Source organism: Moesziomyces antarcticus (genome assembly GCF_000747765.1).
Source record: "Moesziomyces antarcticus DNA, scaffold: scaffold_v10002, strain JCM 10317, whole genome shotgun sequence".
Lineage (NCBI taxonomy): Eukaryota > Fungi > Basidiomycota > Ustilaginomycetes > Ustilaginales > Ustilaginaceae > Moesziomyces > Moesziomyces antarcticus.
In genome coordinates, this window is record NW_014639008.1 from 158,512 (window position 1) to 180,869 (window position 22,358).

At 62.3% G+C, this 22,358-nt stretch overlaps 9 protein-coding genes and 1 non-coding gene across 10 annotated transcripts; 2 read left to right on the forward strand and 8 right to left on the reverse strand.

Annotated features, from left to right (window-relative positions):
- Window positions 1–124: 124 nt before the first annotated feature.
- On the reverse strand, window positions 125–1,672 carry PAN0_002d0959 (dus-domain-containing protein; the record flags this gene model as incomplete). The annotated part of the gene is made up of 1 exon (XM_014803126.1): window positions 125–1,672. One exon carries the CDS (start codon window positions 1,670–1,672, stop codon window positions 125–127), a length of 1,548 nt encoding a protein of 515 aa, XP_014658612.1.
- Window positions 1,673–2,290: 618 nt separating this feature from the next.
- Window positions 2,291–2,394, reverse strand: PAN0_t002d0001. Its single transcript has 2 exons — window positions 2,359–2,394; window positions 2,291–2,326 (listed from the first exon to the last, which is right to left on the reverse strand). It is a non-coding gene; the product is annotated as a tRNA-Ala (tRNA).
- Window positions 2,395–3,146: 752 nt separating this feature from the next.
- On the reverse strand, window positions 3,147–6,335 carry PAN0_002d0960 (uncharacterized protein; the record flags this gene model as incomplete). The annotated part of the gene is made up of 1 exon (XM_014803127.1): window positions 3,147–6,335. One exon carries the CDS (start codon window positions 6,333–6,335, stop codon window positions 3,147–3,149), a length of 3,189 nt encoding a protein of 1,062 aa, XP_014658613.1.
- Window positions 6,336–6,601: 266 nt separating this feature from the next.
- PAN0_002d0961 (uncharacterized protein) lies at window positions 6,602–9,039 on the reverse strand (the record flags this gene model as incomplete). Its single annotated transcript, XM_014803128.1, has 7 exons — window positions 6,602–6,785; window positions 6,961–7,146; window positions 7,380–7,572; window positions 7,892–7,901; window positions 7,974–8,001; window positions 8,097–8,470; window positions 8,962–9,039. The coding sequence occupies 7 exons, from the start codon at window positions 9,037–9,039 to the stop codon at window positions 6,602–6,604; spliced, it is 1,053 nt and encodes a 350-aa protein (XP_014658614.1).
- A 542-nt stretch (window positions 9,040–9,581) lies between these two features.
- Window positions 9,582–11,267, reverse strand: PAN0_002d0962 (uncharacterized protein; the record flags this gene model as incomplete). Its single annotated transcript, XM_014803129.1, has 1 exon — window positions 9,582–11,267. One exon carries the CDS (start codon window positions 11,265–11,267, stop codon window positions 9,582–9,584), a length of 1,686 nt encoding a protein of 561 aa, XP_014658615.1.
- A 213-nt stretch (window positions 11,268–11,480) lies between these two features.
- On the forward strand, window positions 11,481–13,625 carry PAN0_002c0963 (mitochondrial respiration protein; the record flags this gene model as incomplete). Its single annotated transcript, XM_014803130.1, has 5 exons — window positions 11,481–11,803; window positions 11,936–12,068; window positions 12,473–13,301; window positions 13,374–13,479; window positions 13,598–13,625. 5 exons carry the CDS (start codon window positions 11,481–11,483, stop codon window positions 13,623–13,625), a joined length of 1,419 nt encoding a protein of 472 aa, XP_014658616.1.
- Window positions 13,626–13,636: 11 nt separating this feature from the next.
- PAN0_002d0964 (UAA transporter) lies at window positions 13,637–14,851 on the reverse strand (the record flags this gene model as incomplete). Its single annotated transcript, XM_014803131.1, has 1 exon — window positions 13,637–14,851. The coding sequence occupies one exon, from the start codon at window positions 14,849–14,851 to the stop codon at window positions 13,637–13,639; it is 1,215 nt and encodes a 404-aa protein (XP_014658617.1).
- Window positions 14,852–14,975: 124 nt separating this feature from the next.
- Window positions 14,976–15,449, forward strand: PAN0_002c0965 (uncharacterized protein; the record flags this gene model as incomplete). Its single annotated transcript, XM_014803132.1, has 1 exon — window positions 14,976–15,449. The coding sequence occupies one exon, from the start codon at window positions 14,976–14,978 to the stop codon at window positions 15,447–15,449; it is 474 nt and encodes a 157-aa protein (XP_014658618.1).
- Window positions 15,450–15,459: 10 nt separating this feature from the next.
- On the reverse strand, window positions 15,460–17,301 carry PAN0_002d0966 (vacuolar endopolyphosphatase; the record flags this gene model as incomplete). Its single annotated transcript, XM_014803133.1, has 1 exon — window positions 15,460–17,301. The coding sequence occupies one exon, from the start codon at window positions 17,299–17,301 to the stop codon at window positions 15,460–15,462; it is 1,842 nt and encodes a 613-aa protein (XP_014658619.1).
- A 465-nt stretch (window positions 17,302–17,766) lies between these two features.
- Window positions 17,767–22,170, reverse strand: PAN0_002d0967 (uncharacterized protein; the record flags this gene model as incomplete). The annotated part of the gene is made up of 1 exon (XM_014803134.1): window positions 17,767–22,170. One exon carries the CDS (start codon window positions 22,168–22,170, stop codon window positions 17,767–17,769), a length of 4,404 nt encoding a protein of 1,467 aa, XP_014658620.1.
- Between the last annotated feature and the right edge of the window lie 188 nt (window positions 22,171–22,358).

Below are 22,358 nucleotides of genomic sequence, written 5' to 3' on the forward strand. Positions count from 1 at the left end.
CCTCCGCCCCCCCCCCTTAGGCATCTCTAATCTTGACTCGAACAATCAGCATGCATACACGGATCGATCCCAATGCAAATGTCGCTTTGCATTTCCAGTGGTGTGTGTGTGTGTCGGATTCGGGCTACAGTGCTGGCATGGGCTGGGGTGGTGCTGTGTCGTGGGGCAGCGTGGTGCGCGGACGCTTCTCGTCGCCCTGCGCAGGCTCTGCACTCTCGCTCCTCTGCCTCGCCGTCTTCGCTTCGGCCTTGACCTTGCCCTGTGCGGTTTCAGCGACCCTCTCCCTGCGCGCCTTTTTGGCGTCATCGTCCTGTTGCTCATCGGTCACGAGCGGTGGGCGGAAGTACGGCTGTGCCAGCCAATGCGGGATGAACGCCGGTCGATGGACGTCCGGGTTGCTCGCATCGGGCGGCGTCAAGAACGATACCGACCCCGGCAACGGTGGATCCTGGGGTGCGTTCCACTTGTCTTCAGCCCGGTCCAGGTTGAGACGGCGTTCGAGCTCGGTGACAAAGGCGCGGTAGGTTGCGATGCGCGCTTCGCCCGTGGCTGTGTGATCGTAGCGAGATTTGCCCAGGGACTCGCGAAGGTCGCGGTGCACCTCGAGGCCGGGACGACAGAGATGGAAAAGGTGCGCCTTGATCGCGCTGCTCGACGTCGGCGTGCGCAGCTGCGTCACAATGTCGAGATACTCGTGTGCCATTCGCGCCAGCGAAGGGAACGGCAACTGCGGTGCGTTGGGAAACATCGCACTCGGCTCCGTGGGCAGCGAGGACATAAACACCGCCGGGTTGTACAGATTACCCTCGGCACTCATCACGCCATCCGCACGAGTCTGCTCCAGTGCGTCCTGCCAGTCCTGCGGGTACAGCACATTACCGTTGGCAAACACCGGTACACCCACCGCCTCTTTAACTGCGCGGATCTTGGCCCAGTCAGCTAAACCGGTGTGGTGGCCCTTCATGCTTCGTGTTCTGCCGTGCACCGTGATGATCTGCGCACCGGCGCGTTCGAGCATCCTAGCGTACGCAACCGTCTTGTCCACCGTCTCGTACACGCGCATCTTGGCGGTGACCGGAATGCGCAGATTGAGATGGAGGATATTGATGAGCGCAAAGATGAGCTGCCAGTCCTCCATGAGGTACGAACCGTAGTGGCCGCGTCGTGCGATGTGCTGTGGACAGCCGAGGTTAAGGTCCACGGCGTCGCATCGGTCCTGCACCACCTCGGCCGCCTTGAGCAGCGTCGCTGGATCGTTCGAACAAAACTGCACGAACAATGGCCGATCCGTATCGCTCGATGCTCCCTCTTCGGAGAGGAGAGACGAGATGGACGAAGCACCTTCTTCGCCGAACTCGCGGTTGAAGTTGACTTCCTGGTACTTTACTTTTTTCTTCTTGCTGTTTTCGTCCACAAACAGCTTGGCATTGATCATGGGCGTGTAGACGAGGTCGGCGCCGTAGCGACGGCTCAGCACACGCCATGCAAGCTCCGACTGGTCCACCATGGGCGCCACCACGCGCTTGGGCGAGCCGATGGAGCGGTAAAACTCCCACGAACCCAGCTTGGTGTGCTTCGGCACGCCAGTCGGCGGGAACGACTCGAGATCAGGCACCACCACCGGCCCCACGTCGGTTGTCGATGGTGCGGGCGTGCACACGGCTTCGGGCATCTTGACAAGTACGGCGCGAGGATGTAGCGATGTGTGTAGTTGCCGTGCGTAGATGGCAGACGGTGTGCACGATGCAAGCAGGCGCACCGAGCGCCAGATCGAGACGAGTATGGTGTAGAAAGATGTTCGACTCGCGTCTGTCCGAGCGACGCAACCTTGCCGTGTCGTTCGGGTGAATCGATCGGTCGGTCGAGGTGTGCACTGAAAGTTGGTGGGGTTGGTGTAGAAGGTGGTTGGTAGTTCTCCGCCACGCCGCGGTCCAAAAAGTCAAATCTCGGCATTTCCTCCCGTTCGTTCTCGGCGCTCGCCGAACGGAACGGCCCGGTAATCGTAATCGGGATCCGATCTGTCCGATCTCCATTGCAATGCTCGTCCGCTCTCCTCGCTCGGCCCGAGGCACCTTTCGTCCCTCGTTGGCTCCTCGAACATGATCAGAACAGGCTCCTCACAGTGCTCATCCAGGCTCTCGTGCGCCGAACAGTACCTCTTGAGCTGCATTGCCAGCAGGATTCCGAGGATGAACGCCAAACGAAACACAGCCCAAATTGAACGGTAAATCGGGAAAAAAAAACTCACATTCAGCAATTGAAAAAAAAAAAGCCAAAAAAGAATCAGGAATGGAAACACAGGGGATCGAACCCCGGACCTTCGCTTTTCCGAACCACGAACATTGCGGTCCTAAGGTATGCGGAAGCGACGTCATACCACTAGACCATATTCCCTAGTCATGTTCGCCGAAGCTGCGGTAGCGTAGATATGCACATTTATGTGATGTACGACTGTCTCACCAAAGTGTCGCACCGACGCCTAGCACCCAACAACCACAGAGCACACTCACAGAGCACAAACCACCGAGTTTTCAGCGAGTATATGATGATGACAATTGAAAAGACCAGAGGCTGAAGAAGGTAGAAACCCCGACAGGAGTGAGAGAGATAGAGAGTGAGAGAGATAGAGAGTGAGAGAGATAGAGAGTGAGAGAGAGATAACCCAAATGCGATGCGGTGTGTGCTCCAGAAGCGGTGTATAAGAGTACAAGGATGGTATCGATCGGATCCAGGATACAAAAAAGGAGGGGGGGGGGGAAAGCTGCGCCTACATGTATGAATAAGCGCTACAAAAAAAGAAAACACAGTGTGAAAGGGGTAAGGATGCTGACAACAACAAGGATGCAACGACGTATATAGAAAGCAAGACTGTGTGTGTTGGCTGCGCAACGAAAAGCGTCGAGCAGCATGCCTTTGGGCGTCCAACGGTATGCGAGTATCTTGACCGTATGATACACTAAGGAAAAATGCAGAAAAGCGGGAGAACGGGTCGGGACGACAGCAATGCAACCACGAGGATTCGCCGCCGTGGATGTGGGTGGAGAAGACAAGGCCTCGTCCTCCAGGAGGCGCTTGCTTCAACGGCTGCCGGCGACATTGCCGGGATGGTCGCCGTAGCCTGTTTTAGGTGGGAAGGAACGAGCCATTCACTCCTCCTCATCGCTCGCTACGGCAGCGGCAGAAGCACCTGCAGCCGGCGTGTGCGAGCTCGATGCGGCGCGGTCCGATACCACGGCCAGAGACGACGCTGGCGGCAGCCGGTTCCACTCTTCCAACAGCTGACGGCCGACGCCTGGCTCCAGCTCGGTGCCGTCTCGCGACACCTTGACCTGCCTGTTGTCGCGCCACGGGTTGCGCAGCTTCTTGACGCGCTGGAACGGCAGCGGGTCCGTACAGATCCACTCCACGCGGAATGGCTTGCCCCACGAGTCGGACGACGATTGTCGCGGTGGCGTGCGTTCGTTGCTCTCCGGCGCGCCTCGCTCGCTTCCGGCGGCCGTCACGGTAGCTTCCGTCTCGTTGCTGCCGTGGCGCAGCTGGCTCTCGAGCCGCTCCGCCTTGCCGCGCGACTCCATCTCGTCCAGGCGCAGGTTGTGGATCACGGCGCGCAGCGCGATCTGCTCGGCCATGCGTGGATCGGCCGACGACCACGACGCAGAATCGCTCGGGCCTAACGAAGGCTGGTCGCTCTGGCTCGACGTCGTCTGCGTCGACTCGGTCTCCATGTCGATGCGTCGCACGCCGTACTCGTCCGGTTCGGCGGTCATGGCGGGCGCTTCCGCCGAAAGCGTCGTCGTGAGCTTGAGACGTTCCGCCGAATCTGCGCCGTCGCTGCCGACCCGGCTGGACGAGTATGGCCAGGTGCTCGACTGGGCAAACGCAGAGGTGCGAGGCGTGATGGTATCGCTGCGTTGCGGCATCGTGGCGGTGCGCGCGCCAGCCTCCTCCAGCAGCGGCGTGATGGGGAGCGGCGACGTCATGGGTATAGCCTGCAACGCTTCGCCAGCGCCGTCGATCGAAAGATTGCCAAACAGGCCCCTTGCCACTTGGATGTCGTGTTTGTCCAACACGGGATGCGGCCGTTTGGAGCTCGGATCCGAGGCCGACGTGACACCCGACTCGCCCGACACATCGCCAACCGACTCGGAAACGGTCGCAGCCTGCGCACTCGCCGAGGCGGCGGAGCGCACCGAAGAGAGGCTGATTCGGCGCTGCTGCTCTTCCTTGCTCGTGGCATCGGCCGTGTGCGTGTGGATGGGCCCGGCCATCTTGGCGTAGCCGTAGAACTGACCCGTCTGGTTGACACCAAAGACGAGATAGACAGTCTCGCTGTTACGGTACGCCTGGTCCAGCACCGCTTCGTTGTGCGGTTGTGTGGCCCAATAGCCAGTCTCGATTGAGCGTTCCAGGTCGTCGGCGCGCAGGCTCTTGAGGATGAAGAAGCGATGACGGAAGGCGGGGTGTCGGAAGAGCGAAGAGTTGGTCGAGGTGTATGACGCGGATCCGCTCGAGCTGTACGAGCCTGCCGAGGTGAGTCCTGCAGCCACAGGAGCCGAGTCTCTTCCGGGTGGCGAGAGCGGCGAGAGTGGCGAGAGCGGCTCTGATGATGGCACCGTCGGTGGCGCGTGCGCAGACGGGTCGGCCGTTGGAGCGTTGGGCGAGGCCTGCGCTCGCTCAAGTTCGCGTTTCTGCTTGAGCCAAGCGACATGGATGCCGCGTCCTCGTTGACCGGCCACGCCTGCCTGCGCCTCGTCGTCCTTCTTACGCACGCGGCAGACGAGCTTGGGACAGCGCGCGTCGTGGGGGCGTACCTGCTTGCCGTGAAAGTACCGGACGGCTCGATCGAGATGCGCGGTGCTGGCATAGTTGACAAAGGCGCAATTGCTGCGCGAAATGATGAAGATGGACAGGACGCCGTGTCCGTCGATGTCGGTGTCTTCCTCGTCTGCCGCACTGCGATGCTCTTTGCCCTCGGACGAGGCGAGCCATCGCTCGTACTCGTTGGGGGTGAGGCGCGAAAACACCTCCCAAAGCTCTTCTACGGTTGCATCCTGCGGCACGTTGCCGCACCAGAGAACAAAGTCGGAACGCGGCCCTTGCTGTGGATGGTAGTGCGGTCGGAGACCCCTGCCCGGCACGCGATCGGTGCCCGCGACATCGAGCTCTCCTTCAACATCGACGTCCGTCCCAGTGGCCGACGGCGACACATTCGTGTCAGCTGTATCCGATTGAAGCGGGACTGCTGCCACGCCGAGTGCCTGGGGCGACACGTCGCTCTCTGCGGCCACATCCTCTGCCTCGGGCGCCACGGTCGAGCTGGGACGTCGAGGCAGACCGGCAGGACCTCGCATGGGCGAGGAAGATTGGTTGCCGGAGGAGTTCGAGTTGGGCCGGCGTGCGCCATGTACAGAGCGGGACGGCGGACCAGTCTGTCGACGACTGCCACCACCGCCGCTGGGTGAGAGGCCCTCGCGGTTGGCGCCTGGATGTTGGGATCCGTGCTGAGTCAAGCCGGACCACGATCCTCGGCCGGGCGTCACTGCATGGTGGTGCGAGGAGTGCTGGTGGGCAGAGGCGTAGTGGTTCGGATGCACAGGATAGGGATAGGATGTTGGATAGTTTGGCGGGACTTGCACTCCGTAGGAGGCTGCCATCGGTCCTGAGCCTTCGCCGAACGCCGGCGGGTAGGGCTGGTGGGATGAGGATGTGCTTGAAGCCGCCGAACCGGTCGAGGTTGGGTAGTAGTTGCCGTGGTACGGGGGGTACTGCATGTGGGCATCATCGGGAAGATGAGTGTGCGGAACCTCGATGGGGACCCATGCCCACCTGGTGCGTCCCGAATGGCCGGCAGAGGGGTTCGGACTCACGGTCGAGTACGAGGGCGAATAGTGCGGAGCGTAGTGAGGCCCCGGTACGACTTCGTGGTGGGGCGAGGCGCCGGAGCCGGATCCCGAGCTTTGCGATTGCGTGCGACTGGGTGGGCGAGCAAAGTGGCGCGGCTCGACGGGATGAGCTCCGGAAGAGTAAGGTGCACCAGCGTAAGCGTATGTGTCGGCGCTTCCCTGTGCGCCGTACGCTGGGTATGCAGGACCAGAGGCCTGTCCCGACGGAGGGTGGGGTGGACCGGTCATGGTGTGTGGGAGATGCACGTAGCCTGGCGGAAAGTTCGAGTATGGCGCCGGTGGAGGACTAGCTACGAGCCGAGGTGGCTGGTGATGGGCCCTGTCGTTGGAGGCGGGGCTTTGGTTGCGGCGATCCGGTGGATCGCCAGCTGTGGGTTTGCGCGCAGTAGCGGCGCGGGATGGTTTGGGAGGATTGATTTGGCTCGGGCCCATGCTGGAGCGGGAATGCGGCGCGTCGAGGTAAGCGAAGAGATGCTAAAGGCTGCGCGGCTATTGGCCAAGTGGTCCACGGGGAATATGTGGCTGGCTGGTCACGCTACGAATGGTGAGGTGAAGCCGTGCGGCTCGACGACCTTCAACAGCGAGTGGAAGGAATGGTTGGTAAAAACATGCAAGGGAAGAGCTGCTGAGAAGCTCTCAGGAGCCGATGAGGAGTGCCTTTGGGCCGGTGACAAATGTGAGGCGGCGGCAGATAAAATCTAGCCTTCTGTGGGCGGTATGGCGGTGAGGAAGCCGTAGGTAGCGGCGGAGAGACGATGCGATGGATGTCGAAGGGGTTGGCGATATTGGTGGGGGGTGCGGCGGTAAAGAGGGGATGTCGGTCGAAGGTGGCGTTGGGAAGAGGAAGAAGGGAAGGCGTTAGTTTCATGCGCTTGCATCGAACTGCACGGCGGCGAGGAGAGGGAAAAGGACAAAGGCGGGAACGGAATCTTTGGCAAGCAGGCAGTGGAGGGGTGGCCGACGAGCACGCCGATACACCAGTGTGGCAAGGGAGGGCGGACGAGCGCTTCTGACAGAAGAAAGAGCCAAGATGTGGAGACAGATACGACTTTGGTACGAGTCTGCCAAATCTAGAAGGCAGGCAGCCGAAGTTGATGCGACCGGATCGACGGCGACCAGGAGCGTGGCATCCGGTGTGGATGAGCACGATCGAGGCCCGCGGGCCAGGACGTGTCGGATAGACGTCGGCGGAGCATGGGAGGGCGAGTGTGGCGGGGAGCATTCGCCGGCATTTGCGCGAGCGCTTGCAGCGCGATACGCATGCACGTGAGGGCGAGTGGGAGCCGAAGTGGCAATTTAGAGCTCATTTGTGCTGGCCAATTCGAAGGCCGATTGGAGCAGCCGAATTGCAATGCCGATGTGCCCAAACAAGCCATGGCATGCTGCTTGGCAACACTGCAGGCGAGCGAGCGGCGGTGGGATGATGTGGCTGCTCGATCTTTGGATGAAACCGGCGAGAAGATCGGCACAAGCTACCGATCGAGGCTCGGCAGCGTCGGCGACGGTGGGTATTGCAGCTGCGAAGCTGCAAAGGCAATCGACAACGCACAAGACCGTGTGGAGGATTCGGCATGCTGGGTCGGGCCGCTTCCCGAAGGTAAGAGAAGCTTGTACGGCGACAGCAGCAGCCAGGCACCGACGAGCGATTCGGCTGGTCTCGACCAAGGGCCTGATGACACCATTGCGCAGCGGCGGCCAAATCTACGCGACCGATACCGCCGAAGCCGAGCAGCCAAAAAAATCGTGAAAACAACGAGGAGATCGGGGGGACGATGCGAAGAAATCGTCGATCGCGTCTGAGTGTGAAACCCAGACTCTGCTTGGCCCGCCCGCAATCTCTCCGCATCGCATCGCAACGCATCGCATCGCAACGGATCGAGATTTGGCATCGGCTCGAGCCGACCTCGCTGCAGGTTGGATGCGGTCGCGTCGGCGTGGCAAGCTCTGCCAGTTTGGACTTGCGACCATGTGTATGCGGTCGCTCCAACCTATGGAGCTCTGGGGTGTCGGAGCAGACGAGGCGATGCAAGTGTGTATGGAGCAGTGTTTCGAGATGGAATGCAGACTTACCTTGGTCAATGCAACGTGATGCGGAAGCCTACGCCGATGGGTGTGGGGCGCGGATGGTCGAGAAGATGCGATGGTCTTCTTCCTGGGTGTATGAATGAAGGAAGGAAAGAGATTGCAATCGACCGACGTGGATGATGTAGGAGGCCAAAAAAGCTGTAGGCAGTGTCGAGCGGATGTGGTGAGCTGACGAGCTCGTCTGATATGGTGGGGGGCAAAGGATTGTTTGCTGGGATGGCGCCAGAAGGGTGGATGATGAGGATGAGGAGAAGGAAGAGAAAAGAGGAAATGCGTGGGGTGAGGATGAGGGATTGGAGAGCAGGTGGAAGAGGAGGAAGCACCGGTTGCAAAGGCGCGTCGACTTCGAGCCTACTTCCCACCAGGTCTAGGAAGAGCGAGGAAGAAGAACAAGGGTGCCGAGAGGGCCCTGTCGAGGGAGTGTGGTGGTGCAGAAGGAGTGCGATGGCGCGCCACACCAACACGCCTTTCGCACGGACGGACTGACGGACGGACGGACGGACGGACGGATGGCGCAGCCGCAACACCGGACTCGAGACCGTCGCGGCCCGAGTGGCAAAATTGGGCCCAAATGAAAAAGGAAGAAATGAAGAAGAAAACGTGGGAAAATCGGGTCGTGCGCAGCAAGCAGCCCAAGCTGTGGCGAAGCCGCGAGCCGCGAGCCGCCCAAGCGAGCAATTCGAGCGCGTGTCCAAACAAAGCGCATTTTTCAACGCCGGAAGGCCAAAAAAACCAAGCGAAATCGATGGCAAGTCGCGAGCAAGAAGACCAACACATTTCAGCGATTCGCCTGTGCGAAGATCTAGCTTTGCAGTGTGAAGCTTATTGCAGAGTTATGCTCCCATCACAGCACGGCACGGCACATGTGATGCTTTCACTCTGTTCTATGCGCATCGCAATTCAAAGGGCGTTGGGCTTGGCGGTACGGTACGAAACCCAGCTGAGCCTGAAAAAGCGCGCAGTCCAATTTTACTGGCACGTCCTCGTCCGGTGTCGGTGGCCAATTCCACAACTTGATCGCTCCGACCGGCGTAGTTTTTTTTACGCGCATATGCACAAGCTGGCTGATGCCTTGAACCATTTTCACAGAATCACACTTGGCGACTTGCAACGCCACATCTCGGACCCTCGCGCCACACTCGACCCTGCCGGATCTGTGGTGGTGACGAGCAGAGGCGGAATGGGGATGCGGCCGAGCCGAACACTGACGGAGCCGCTTAGCTGCGCACCGCACCCTCGCCTCGGTGCCCGAGTCTGGCACGCGCATTCGGTTGCGGGCCGACTCGACTTGGCGCCATCCGATAGGCTCACACTTCCAGGCGGCATCCCAGGCAGCCTCCCAGGCCAATTGGACAACGAGGCAGAAAATGAGAGCGACTGGAGAATTTTCGAGCGAGCCTAACGAGTCCAAAAGAATGTGTGTGTGGGTGGGTGGGGAGCGGCCAAGCGCTCAGTTTTACAAGAGGCGGATTCAAGGGGTATGGTTCAGGAAATCGAGATGGTGTATTGAGGCGGGTTTGGCGACTCGAATGCTCGCACAAGCGGCGGCAGAGTGCATCAAAATATCGGCAGGACAGTGTAGCAAAAAGGACTCTACTCCTTGCGCCTGAGCTTGTCCATCCTCTTGAGACCGGGAACGGGGAGGTCGAGGAAGTCGATAAGTTCCTGGGCACCCTCCTTGGCCATAGGGCCTGTGCCGGGAAGGAGGGCGTATCCGGGGAGGGTGAGATCGCGTTTGGTCTGGACCTCGCCGTGTTTGGAGTACATGTTCTTGACAAATGCACCGGCCGCATCGTCCGCCTGGTCCTTGACACCCAGGATCGCATCACGAGCCTCGTCGCTCGCGCCAAGGATGGTGTCGGTGACCGGATCACCCCGACGCACAGGGATCCCGTTGATCTCGCCGTTTCCACCGAGCAGGCCGTGTTCGAACATGTCCTTGTCTCCCAGCGCACGCACCTTGGGCAGGGGCAGCTCCTTGGTCACCCCACCCACGGCACCCTGTACAGCGTTCTGGCATCCAAACGCACTGCACAGTCCATTGGCCGCCTTGATACCCTGCACTGCCGGACTCGCTTTGCTCTTGACCTGGTTCAGCACAATCGGCATCACAGTGCCCGCGCCCTGGTTGACAATCGGCTTGACGCTGTCGAGGTTGAGGTTGTCGGGCGTGATCGTGTCGCGCTTGCCACCCAGCAGGCTACCGAGGAAGTCGTTGGCGCGCTCAGCATCCTGCGCGTTGCCCGTCTTGAGACCCAGGTCAACCGGCTTGACGTCGCCATCGCGCCTGATGGGCAGCAGACCGCCGAGCAACGACTTGGCAGCATCCGCATCCTGCGCGTTACCCGTCTTGAGGCCAAGGTCAAGCGGCTTCACATCGGCCTGGCGCCTCATGCCGGGGACCGCGAGCTTGTTGAGCGGCACATTGTTACCGAGCACGCTGAGGCCCGAGCTGCCATCGTCTTCTTCGCTGGCGGCAGCACCAGGCGCGAGCGGGTTGTCGTTGCTAAGAAGACGCTTGATGGGCAGCAGACCGCCCAGGAGCGACTTGGCTGCATCCGCGTCCTGCGCGTTGCCCGTCTTGAGGCCGAGGTCGAGCGGCTTTACGTCTGCCTGGCGCTTGAGGCCGGGCAGGGGCAGCTTGTCGAGCGGCACGTCGGCGCCGAGCAGGTTGAGCCCCGTGTCGGAGGCGCGCTTACCCGCGGGCAGCTTGGGCGCAAGCTCGTCGAGGTTCTTGCCGAAGAAGCTCAGGTCGACGGGCGAGTCGGCACGGCGGTTGAGCGGATGTACGGTGCGCTGGCCCAGCTTCTGGTGGTTTTCGGGCAGGTACTCCGTGCCCTCACCGGGCTTGAGCACCTCGAGCGGAGCCACGAGACGCTTGTTGGGCGTCGCGGGGACGTCGGTGCGGTGGTCGCCCTCGTTGTCGAGGTTGCCCAGGATGGGCAGCGAGGGGATGAGGCTGTGTCCGAGCTCGGCGCGCACCTTGATGCCCGGGCTGCTGAGCTGGCCGACGTACGGCTTGAGCTCGTCCGCCGGGTTGAGCAGACGCTTGGGGTGCTTGGGCAGAGGCGGGGGTGTGGTCACCTTCTTGGCGGCGTCCGAGAGCTCCTTGCTAGACGGCTCGAGGTTGAGGTAGGTGAGCGGCGTGATGGGCACGCCCTCGTCGTTGACCTGCGACAGGCCCAAAGGCGCATTCACGGTTTCGGCGTGCGCCTGACCGATGCACAGCGCCACCACCACGGCGGCGGACAGCGCGGCGAAGGATGACGAGAGCTTCATCGTAGAGCTGCTGGAACGAGACGATCGAAAAGAGTGTGGGTGGGGAAAGACGCGAGGCCGCGACAAAGGGGGAAGGAGGGGTAGGGGTAATATAAACAGACGGAGCGGTCGAGGTAGGAGATGGTGGAAGGGAGGAGAAGAGATTGGCCGCCGTGGGCCGTCGTGTGTTTAGAGCCGTCAAGCAGGCTCTCGACTCGATGTGGCGTCGCGACTATGAATCAGGGGCAGCTACGAGCCGCTCTGAGCAAAGCAGAACCAACACAAGGCGTGCACCAAGCGTGCACCAGCAGCTGTCTAGCCGCTCGAGCGATCGCACGCGCCGACGGTCCAGATGTGCATGACATACGGGCGGGCGGCATGGCATCTCGCCTGCCTGCCTCCCATCGAAGCCAGCGTTTGGTCGGAACCTTCTGGGCGAACAATAGACCCCCCAGAGCTGTGGCTGAGAAATGTGAGCAGCGTCTACCTCCGCTGCTCGCCCTGTCCAGTGCTGATCGGAAGGCGCGCGAGCATTCGGCTCGAGAGGCAGCAGCCATGTACGCTCTGGAATGAGTGTCGACCCCTCGCAATGGACGCGATGCCTCAGCTGCGGCCTCGGCGCGCCAGCGAGATGCGTCCAATACCGCCCGCGCTGCGCTGCGCTGCGCTCTGCCTGTCAATTTGCACAGGGCTCTGCGCCTCCTGAAATCTGCAGCGCTCCGGAATGCCACGCGCGCCTCGCTTGCTTGCATCCGCACCAGCGACATTGGCAGCGCACCGCACCTGACACCCCTCCAGCATGCAGCATGCACCGCGCAGCATGTCATTCCCATTCTCACTGTGGCTAAGCCATTGCCATTGATAAGGAGCAACGAGACTTTTTAGAGGCGAGATGACCGGGGCAAGCGGGGGGAGGTTTGCATCGGCGATCGAGGAAGTCCGATCTGCCCGATTCATGGATGGCATCACGTGGGCGAGAGCCTCTCACTCTTTCTCTGCACGGCCGTGCCTTACGCTAATTTTTCCGAGCAAAGACCTCCACACCCTGCCGCGTGTAGGATGAACACGATCTTCTCAACTGTGACCGACCACCATCGTGAATTGCATCGCCGACCATGAGAGCGACACCTCAGCTGCGGAGCGCGCTTTGCTCTGCTAGCTCGGTACTAGGTACACGGGCAGGTACATCGCACGCACTTGCTCGACCTCTCACTCCGGCGTTGCAGCCGCTGTTCTCGCACCGTCCATCTTTCGCTTTTCCCGCGCCCATTGCGCGCTGCACACCGATACGCGGCTTCCGCACCACTCCTCGCCCGCAGCAGGAGTACGAGGCGCCGGACGCACCCGAGGGCTACTCGCAATCGCAGTCGGCCAAATCGCACCGCAAATGGTACCGCTCACCGACGACACTCGTGCTGGGCTTCATCCCGATCTTCACGGCGGCCTTGGGCTACTGGCAGCTGAAGCGGCTCAAGTGGAAGGTGTCGCTGATCGAGGAGCTGGAGGATAAGCTTTCGCGCGAACCGCTGCGGCTGCCGCGCAATGTCAACATCGACGTGCTGCCCGAGTTCGATTTCCGGCTGGTGCAGGTGCAAGGGAGCTTTGACCATGCACGCACCATGTTCGTCGGTCCGCGGGTGCGCGATGGCACCATGGGGTATCACGTCGTCGTACCCTTTAGACGCGCCGAGGGCGGTGGGATGATCCTCATCAACCGTGGGTTCGTCGCCGAGAAACAGATCCAAGGCACAGGAGCGAACAGGAGGCTTAGGGATGAAGCGATGCAAGGGGGAGAGGAGGAGTTCGTGGCATTGCTGCCCAGGATCTATCCCGCGAATCTGTTCACCCCGGATAATGTGCCGGACAAGGGAAGTTGGTTCCACGTGGACGCCAAGCAGATGGCACAGTGGGCATCGGACGTCAAGGGTGTAAAACCGCTCGAGCTCGATGCGCAGGATAGCTACACGCCCAGCGCCGGTGTGGCCGAGAGCGTCAAGAACATGCTGGGAGCGCAAACGGACCGTGTGCTTCCCGTCTACCTCGAGCAGGTCTTTGGTAAGTCCTCACAGCTTGAGCGTGTGCAAGATGGAATGCTGCTGACACTCGTTTGGACTTGGTGCAATGCAGATGGCAACGTGGGCGAGGCAGCCACGCGCATCGCACAGGGCATCCCCGTCGGCCGCGCAGCCACCATCGAGCTGCGCAACCAACACGCCGTCTACGCCGCCACCTGGTAAGTCCTCTCTCCCCCTGCCTTCTCTCGGCTTTCTTTACAGAGACTGATACTGCTTTCTCCTGTGCTGCAAGGTTCTCGCTGAGTGCGTGTACCGCGCTGATGTTCGGGCTGCTAGTGCGCCGTGGTCGAGGCTGAAGCTCTAATTGCAATTGTTCTACAGTGTTTTTTTGGCGCTGCCGGGAGGTTTGGAGAGCGAGTATGCGATGGTCCCCGCTAAAACAGCGGCGGCGCCCGTCCACAGCGCCGGCGTGCCGGTGGAGCGCTGGACGAGCAGCACCGAGATGAGCAGGCTAAGAGCCTTGCGCACCACCAGCACCAGCGTGACCGAGAGCGAGCTCACCTGCGCCGTCAGGCGGTTGACGCCATTGATGCACAGCAGCTGCGTGGCGACGTTGAGCACGAGCGGCGGCCAGAAACTCGGCACCCATACGCCCTTCCCCCACCCAGCGGGGATGGCGGGGATGAGGTGGTCCAGTGCAAACACGCGCGCGGGGGTAGAGTCCAGCGTGGGCGGTCTGACAAGTGCAGCCCAGTCACCCCTCGTTGTGGAGTGGGGATGGTGCAAGGCAAAGTACCAGCGCGTGGTGTTGTTGGCAGCTGCAATGTCGCTCGCCAGCGCGCGCGAACGCAGTCCAAAGAGCGGCAGCGAGAGGAGGTGCGAGTAGAACATGCTCTCGCGCCAGTTCTGGTTGCCGTACAGCCGGAACGTGCGCTCCTGCCACAACCCCATCAAGCCCGTGATCACGAGTGCGGCAAACAACAGCGCCACGCCCGTTGCATACTCGCCCACCTCGCCTCTTTCGCCGTTGGTTGTGGTTGGGCCAGATTGGGAGGAGAAGGTGCTGGCTACGACGCCGGCGGTGACGAGGAGCACGCTGGCGACCTGGGCGAGCGAGTAGCGCGTCTTCTGCACGGCATAGCCCAGCACCATGTTGATCACCAGCCCGCCGGAGCGGAAGACGATGTGCACCGACATCGGCACGTTGTACGCAAACGCGGTGTTGTTGAGCAGGCTGCTCGAGAGGTACAGCGCCACCTGCACCCCCCACCTGTACAGTGGCACGACGCGAGGTTTGAGCTCCATCCACGGCGCACGTGGGCTGCGCTGGATGAAGTGCGGTAGCGCTGATAGGGTTGTGATCAGGAACTGGGCAAACGTGATCAGCGTGCCCGACGAAGGTAGTTGGCGCGTGGCGAGTTCGAGCGTGTAGGCGTTGGAGCAGCATCCGCCAAAGATGAGCGCGAGGATCGCGAGCCATTCCGACGCCGAGGTCGCCACCACCGCGCGAGCCACGCTGCGCTTTGTGGAAGAGCCATTGCTCGCCGATCGGGTAGGTGGGTGACGCTGCCGTAAAGAGTCGGACGCCATGGTTGGTGGTGGAGATGAAGACGCGCGCGGTGGGGCGAGAAGAAAAGACCAACACTCTTTTCCACGACGCGTGGCCAACTTGACCACCAACCACCAACCACCAACCACCAACCACGATGCACTCATGTCGCGGGTGGAAGCGGCGCAGCTGGTGCCCATCAACGATGTGCAGCCTTCGCTCTTCGCGGGTCGCAAGCTGCGTGTGGCAGGTACAGTGACCGCTCTCGCCAGCAGCACACTGCTCATCCTCTCGGACCTGCATCCCCGCACCAACCAACCGCCCAGCTCTGTACTCGTAGACCTCTCCCTCTGCGCCGTGCCCTCGCCACCACTCAAGACCCCACTCATGGTGCTCGGAACCCTCGTTCAGCGCTCGACACCCATCGACCTCGCCTTTGCCACTGCACCCGCACGCATCCCTCACACCGACCCGCAAGTGGCCGCGACCGTCTTCCCTCTCCACACGGACATCCGCCTGCCGAACCGGTTCTTTGTGCTCGAGGCGCTGGTGTGCAAGCCGCTCGACCACACGTTTGACTTGGCGCTGTGGAACCACGCTGCACGACTGCGCTCTCACGCCGACTGGAGTACCCGATGAACATTGCAGATCACGGCACGTAGCCGCTTTCGGAATAGATGCGTCGTACAAACCGCCGCCAGAGCTTCTTGTCGACCATCAATCGACGCGCCAGGTCCATCATGGTGCGCACACTCACGCTCTCGAGCGCATACTCGCTCATGTGCCGCAGCGGCTTCGCCAGCTTGCCCTTGCTCCACGGCTCCTCCACCCCCGCGCGCGCCAGCTCTTTTTGGAGCAACGCCTTGGGCACCGCCGCCGGTCCTGTATACCCGGACGAAGGGGCGAAGTCGGCCCACAAAACCGAGGCCGGGTAGGTGGCGTACTCGAGCCGGTAGTCTACATCCACCGCCTCGGCGTGCTTGCGGCGCTTTTCGTCGTCGCCGTGCTGCTTGAGGATGCGTTCGATGGCGTCGTTCTGCGCATCAATGTCCATCACCCACTGGCTGTAGCCCAGCAGGCTGAGGTAGGTGTTGGTGCGCGATGGCGACGCCGCCGAAGCATGTCGCGCCCGTCGCCGCTTCTTGCCCTTCTTGCCCCGGCGTTTCTTGGGCGGCACCGGCCGATGGTGGTGTCTCGACCGCACGTCCACAATCGCCTCGTCCTCTTCATCTAGATCTACATCGTCGTCTTCTTCGTCTACCTCGTCTATGCCGTCGTCTTGTGTGGTGGTGGTGGTGGAGGCGGTGTAGCGCGCGCCTTCGGTGGTGTTGTACGTCCAGAGCCGGATGCTCGGATAGTAGGTCGGAATGATGCTGGGCGCGATGAAGAACACCGAGTACAGATCCTCGTCCGTACGTCCTTTGCCCGGTAGCGTCGAGTAGTCCTGTTTCAAATCGCCCGGCAAGCCTTCCTGCTTGACGCGCACGCTGGGGTGTTGTGCAGCATACGCGGCGTCCTGGTCCTCCTGGATGAAGAACGCGTCGGTGTTCATGTGTCCGAAATGCTGTGCCACGATGGTATCCTGGAACCGCAGCACGATATCCGTATACCGCTTGTAGCAACGTGCAAAGTAGTTGCCCGCCGTCGGCGGAACGTGACCCAACAAATGCACCTGCATCCCCCTCTGCCTGAACAGATCCAGCTGCACCTCTAGCCAGTCGAGTTGGGCGGTTCCGGGATCGACGTTGTGCTTGCCCTTTGTGCGCACACATCCATCGACGGCCTTGTTGTTGTCGTAGAAATACAGCGTATTGAGACTCATTGCCGCGAGCCGATTCGGTAAAAGTTCCTTGACATAGTAGCCGCCCTGTTCAAAGGTGTGGAACTCGTACTCCGGCACATGGTCTTGCCAGATCTGCACATACTCCTTCGTCACCGCATTGGGGCCCGGGAACAAAATGTTGTGCGGGAAAATGTCGTTGTTGCCCACACTTGGGACCAGCGGTACTCCCGGGAACGCGCGTTCGAGTTGATCCAGCGTCCACCGGTTCAGCTCAAAGATCTCCCTGCTCGAGCGCGGCAGTTTGTCATCGTTGTCGTGACGAGCCGAATCTCCCGTCCAGATGATAAAGTCGATCCCGCCATCTTTGCCCACGAGGTTCTTTGCCGCCCACTGGAGTGAGGACGCTACGAGACGCGGGGGTGAATCGCAGTCGGTCAGGGCGGTCCCAAACCATCCTGCACGCTGCTTGCCGTCTGCCTTGTGCTTTTTTGGTTTCGTATGGTGGCATGCGGAATGGACGGCAGAGGCGTGCTTGTAGTGCGGATCCGGATGCAGGTCGGTAACGTGCAAGAAGCGGCCGAACGGTTTGCGTTCCACGCCGATCGAGGTGTTGGTCGGCGCCGAGAACACGATCTGGCTGGCCGAGACGACAAGCGCGTGGGCGAGCACAGCCGCCCATAAGGCGAGCGCGGATGTACAGCTGCGCATGATGGGTCCAGCGTAGATCTATGCGCACATTGTGGATGGGCGCGAAAGCGGATGATGGTCGTGAACGATGCGCGCAGGTCGCACAAGCCCTCCTCCGCACGTGGACACACACCAACCCTCGGCTGTATTTTTTTTTTCTCCACCAAGTTACCGCATCCGCAACATCAACACCCACAACCGGCTCTCGACATCATCACTCCGCTCAAGCTTCCAGAGCCTGATCCTGGCTCACGCTGCCCCGCCTCGACCTCACACCAAGCCTCGATTCGAGCTTCGAACGCTGTGCCGGACCCAGATTACCGCTCGGGATCGAGCCGTGGCCAATGTTGGCGCTTGTTAGATCGTACCGCTCGCGATCTGCTCATGGCGTCATCGGGCAGCCCTCTCGCTTCACGTTCGATACACAGTCGGCGCGTCGGTATCGATGGTTGAGCACTGCCATTCGAGCGAGTGGACAAGCACGCCCTATGTAGACACATATCCGTGGAGCCCGTGCGGGCCGTCTCCAAAGATCTCACCAAACACCTCGGCGCCCGCCACCTTCAACTCGCCGAGATCGCCTACATACCGTCCGTGCTCGTCCTCGTCGGCCTCGTTGCCATTCTGCCTGAGCGTAGCGCGCACCTCTCGGCGGCGCTCGCGCTCCGTCTGCCAGATCTCCTCGAAGCTGCGTGCGAGATTCTGGAGCCCAAACAGATACCCGCTATCGGGGCCGTCGGTGAGCTTGGGAGGGAAGCGCGCCTTGGGCAGGCCTGTTGCACTGCCGACGTGCGGCTCGAAATCGTAGTCGTGCCCCGTAGTGCAGTGGGCAAAGTCGATGATGCGGATATTGATCTCGCCCTTCCTACGTCTCCTCCTCGCAACTTCCGACCCTGTTGTCGAATGCCCCGCACCCATCGGACCCAACAACGGGCTCGAACCGATACTGTAACTCGCCGCCTCGTCTACATCGACAGGCACGTTGGAGCCGACGATCATCTGGCTCGGTGCCACGGTGCCTCCACAACCCTGTCTGCAGCGCACATCGAATTCCTCCTCCAGCCGTCGCTGCGTATCGCAGTCCCCATCGTAAATAAACAGCAGGCTGCTGGCGTAGAAGCGATATCCGCGCAGGCGCCATACGATGCGCGCCAGGTGGTAGATCTTCTGCAGGATCAGCGGCACATGATGCATCAGCACGCGCTCGCCATCAAAGAAGAACCGCGCCAACGCCCCCGCAAACTCCGAGGGCAGAACTTTACGCCCGTAGTACTTGTCTTGAAAGATAAAGGCGGAGCGGACGCAGTCGTACACCTGCATGCCGCAGATGCGCACGCCGTGCGAGCGCGACGTCGTCTTGTCGCACTTTTTCGTCTGGCTCTTTTTCTTGGCATCCGTCGCATCCAGTCCGTACTGGCGCGTGCCCATCTTGAGGTCCAGCACGCACGGCGACTTCAGCCGACCCGTAAGATCCTCCATGAGCAAAAACTGCTCCTGCCGCGTCTGCCCCGCTGCGCCCGCCTCGCCCATTTCCACGGGCTCCGACACCAACGGCACATCTTCGGCCAGCGATAGCTTCTCCACCTCGCCATCGAGCGCGTCGAGCTCCGCTGCGGGGCGCTCCGTATCGAGCGTGGTGTCATTCGCTAAACCGCTGGCCGTCTGTGGGGAGCGTTCGGGCTTGAGGGCAAGCGAGACGTCGCTGAGCACGCGTCTTGGGTGCTGCTTCAACACGTCCGACCGCGCAGCACTCTTGAGCGCCGCACTGGGCGACTCCCTCTCAACCGCGGTCGGCAGCCTAGACGACGCCGGCGACGAGGCGGTCAAGCTAGTCGCGCCCAACGGCGGCGTGCGCGGCGGCGTGGACGGATGCCTAGCCTGCCCCCTGTAGTGGATGGGCGACGATGCAGCCGTGGGCGTAAACTCGCTGGCGACGCTCATCCTGCCGCTACTCACAGGGTCGGGGGTGCGCACGTCGCTGCGCAGCACACTCGGCGCCGTGAGCGTCTCCCTGGGCGTATTGCCGAGATTGCGCGTGGCGCGCAGTCGTTCGCCCTCCTCGCTCTCCTCCCACGCCCTCGCGAGGCGGCGTCGGTTCTTGCGCGCATTCCGCTTGGCGCTCGAACCGTAGCGCGGCTCGAGGCCGTCCTTGAGCATGGGGCTGCTAAACACCTCGCGCAGCACCTGCTCCTGCAGCTTGCGGTTCACCGTGGTGATGCCGCGCCCATGGATGCCGTTGAGCGCCTGTGCGCCGTACCCGAGCCCCACGGCTGGCTGCGACGCGTGCGAGGCGTGCGACGGCGTGCGGCTCGTCATGCTGAGTGCGCTGCGTGCCGGACTGCGCGAGCGCGACAGCGGACCCAGGCCGGCAGCCGCATGGCCGTAGCTCGACGAGTGCAGCCGCTCCGAGTCGGGCTGGGTGGCGCGTCCGCCCCAGTCGGCGGCGTGGCCCATGGACCGCGTGGAGCGCGGCGAGGCATCCGGCGACACGGCGGGCGTGAGCGGGCTCGAGCTGAACTCCTTGCGCTCTGCCTGCGACGACGACGAGGTGGGCCGCGAGGAGCGGTAGCGTGCCGCACGCTCGTACGACGCCATCGGCGAGCATGGCGCCGCGTCGGCACCATCGCCCGTGCGCACCTGCACTTGCGGCACGGGCATGCCGAGGCGCGCGCCCGATTCCTGGCTATGCGACCGACTCGCACTGCCCGACGCGCGCCCACGCAGCGCCTCTGCGCCAGCGACGACGGAGGGAGCGAGCCTACACCTGCGCAACATCCACTCGGGCACGATATGCCGGTTGAGGTCGAGCGAGACTTCGGGGATCTCCTTGCCCCACTCCTCCTGGCCCTCGAACACCTTGCGGCGCGTGCGTGCGCCGCGCGAGTCGCTCCGAGCGCGCTCGGGCAGCTCGGCGCTTGCATCGACGATCTCGGTGCGCGCCGCTGCATCCGTAGCCACCGCGGGCGCAGTCGAGCCCTGCAGCGGTGCCGGATCGGACGCACCGACAGCCTGGTCAGGTGGAGGTTGCTGGACGTCTTGCGCGTGCTGCTGCTCGTCGACGTGTCGGTAGGTGACGTTGAGCACGCCGAGGTACTGCGGGATAAAGGCGAGCAGGATGGGATGTTCGCGCTCGACGGCCTCGTAGAACTCGTTCTCCCTGCCGACCAGCGGCTTGCACACGGCGCGCTTGGAGAACTGAAAGATGGAGTTGTGGCCGCCCACCTGGTTGTGGTACGGCTGCAGCTGGACCACCGCTGGCGGGTCGTGGTGCGCGGAAGAGGCGGGAATACCGTACGCAGGTTCTGCCGATGCCCTGTCGGCTTCCCATTCGGAGCCGCTCATCTGGAGCTCGTCGTCGTCGGCCGCGGCGTGCGGATAGTCCGACTTGGGCTCGTCGTCGGAGCTGGTAAAGTCGAGATAGGCGTCGGGCGCGTCGAGGTCTTCGTCGAGCGCGTCGTCATCGTCGCCATCCTCCTCATAGTCAGACGAGCTGTGTGTGAGGTGGTTGAGGCTGCGTCTGCGCGTCATGGAGAGAGTTCCGGGCCACGCGTGGCCCGCCCAGTCGGTCTCGGGCACGGACGAGTGGCGCTGCAAATTGGAGGCGCCCAACGAAGCGATGGCCGCGCTCGGATCGACGGCGGTGTCGGACTCGGCAGACGCGGCTGCGACCGACTTGGCAGCAGCAAGTTTGACGGGAGACGCGGGCCGAAGCTGGTTGGGCTTGGAGCGGGTGATGGGGATGGGGCGTGTATCGAGTGGTTCGAGCGACGAGACGTCTGGCAGGAGGTGTGCGTCGAATGCGGTGCCGACCATTTCGGGCGATGCGAGCGTCTGTGAGCGACGTGGGCGGCGCGTGGGCTGGCTCGTGGCGGGCAGAGTGGTGGCGAGCGCCGGAGCGCTTGAGCTGGGACCGGCTTCGGGATGCGCGGGACCAAAGTAGCTGCTGGCGGTGGTGTCGCCCTGGGCCAAAAGCAGCGAAGGCGTGGCGGGACGTAGCGCAGACGAGCAGACTTCTCTCGGCGAGAGCAGCGCGGATGACGAGGTGGCGGACGACTCGCGGCGGACATCGGTGCGGTGTGACGATGGCGGCTTGGCAGTTCGGTGTGATGGTGGGAGCATGGTGGCAGCGCGAGTGGGCTGCTTGCGTAGGCTCGTCGTCGTTGCTGTCGCCGAGGATTCGGCGGGGGACTCGTCGATGACAGGACGGTCGCGGCTGGTGGCGAGTGCGGCGGCGTGAGAGGGCTTGTTGGAGGTCTCCTTGAAGAGGTGGAGGCTGACACTCGCCTTGCGGCCGGAGCTGAGCATGGCTGGTGGCAGGCTGAGCTCAAAGTCGTTTCGCGCGGCGTCTGCGAACTCGCGGCTGAGGATGTCGTCATGGTGAGGGTTGAGGGAGCGGCCGGGGGTGCTCTTTGCGCTCTTGGTGCCGGGGCTGTCGCGCTTGGTGGGTGGGCGTGCGAAGGTGTAGGTCTCTGGAGGCGAGAAAGGCGTGCGTGCGAGGGCGGCAGCGACAGCGGAAGCGGAAGAGGATGAGGATGAGGATGAGGAGGCAGCCGTCGGCTTGGTGGGTGAATGCGCATGGTGCGAGGATGTCGAGGCGTGTGGAGAGGTGGCGGTGGGGGGTAGCTGGGGCGGGAGCGGTGGCGAGAGCACCTGAGCGATGGACGGGCTAGTGTACGAGTTGACGATGGTCGCTCCCGAGACGACTCTACTTGCGGGCGGTGAGAAGGAAGTCTGGACAGGCTGTGGAAAGTTGGGCGGCAGGGAGACGTGGAGCGAGGCAGTTGGCGTTGGCGCCGACGCTGCGATCGACTGTGCTGAATGCGGCGATGGCGGTGTGCCATTTGCGGGCATTGCGGGCATTGCGTGTTCGCCTGGATCTGCGTGCGACATGGTGCTGCGTTATGGTGCTGCTGCTGGAGGGGTGTGGACGTGCAACGACGCGTGTTATTGGCAAGCCATGATGGATGGTGAGGCAGCGCGGGTGATGGAGCTGGAGATGGCGCGGGAAAAGGTGTGTGGGGGGAAAAGAGATGGTGGAGGTGTGCCGGAGAGATAGCGACGAGAGCGGCGACTGCTGG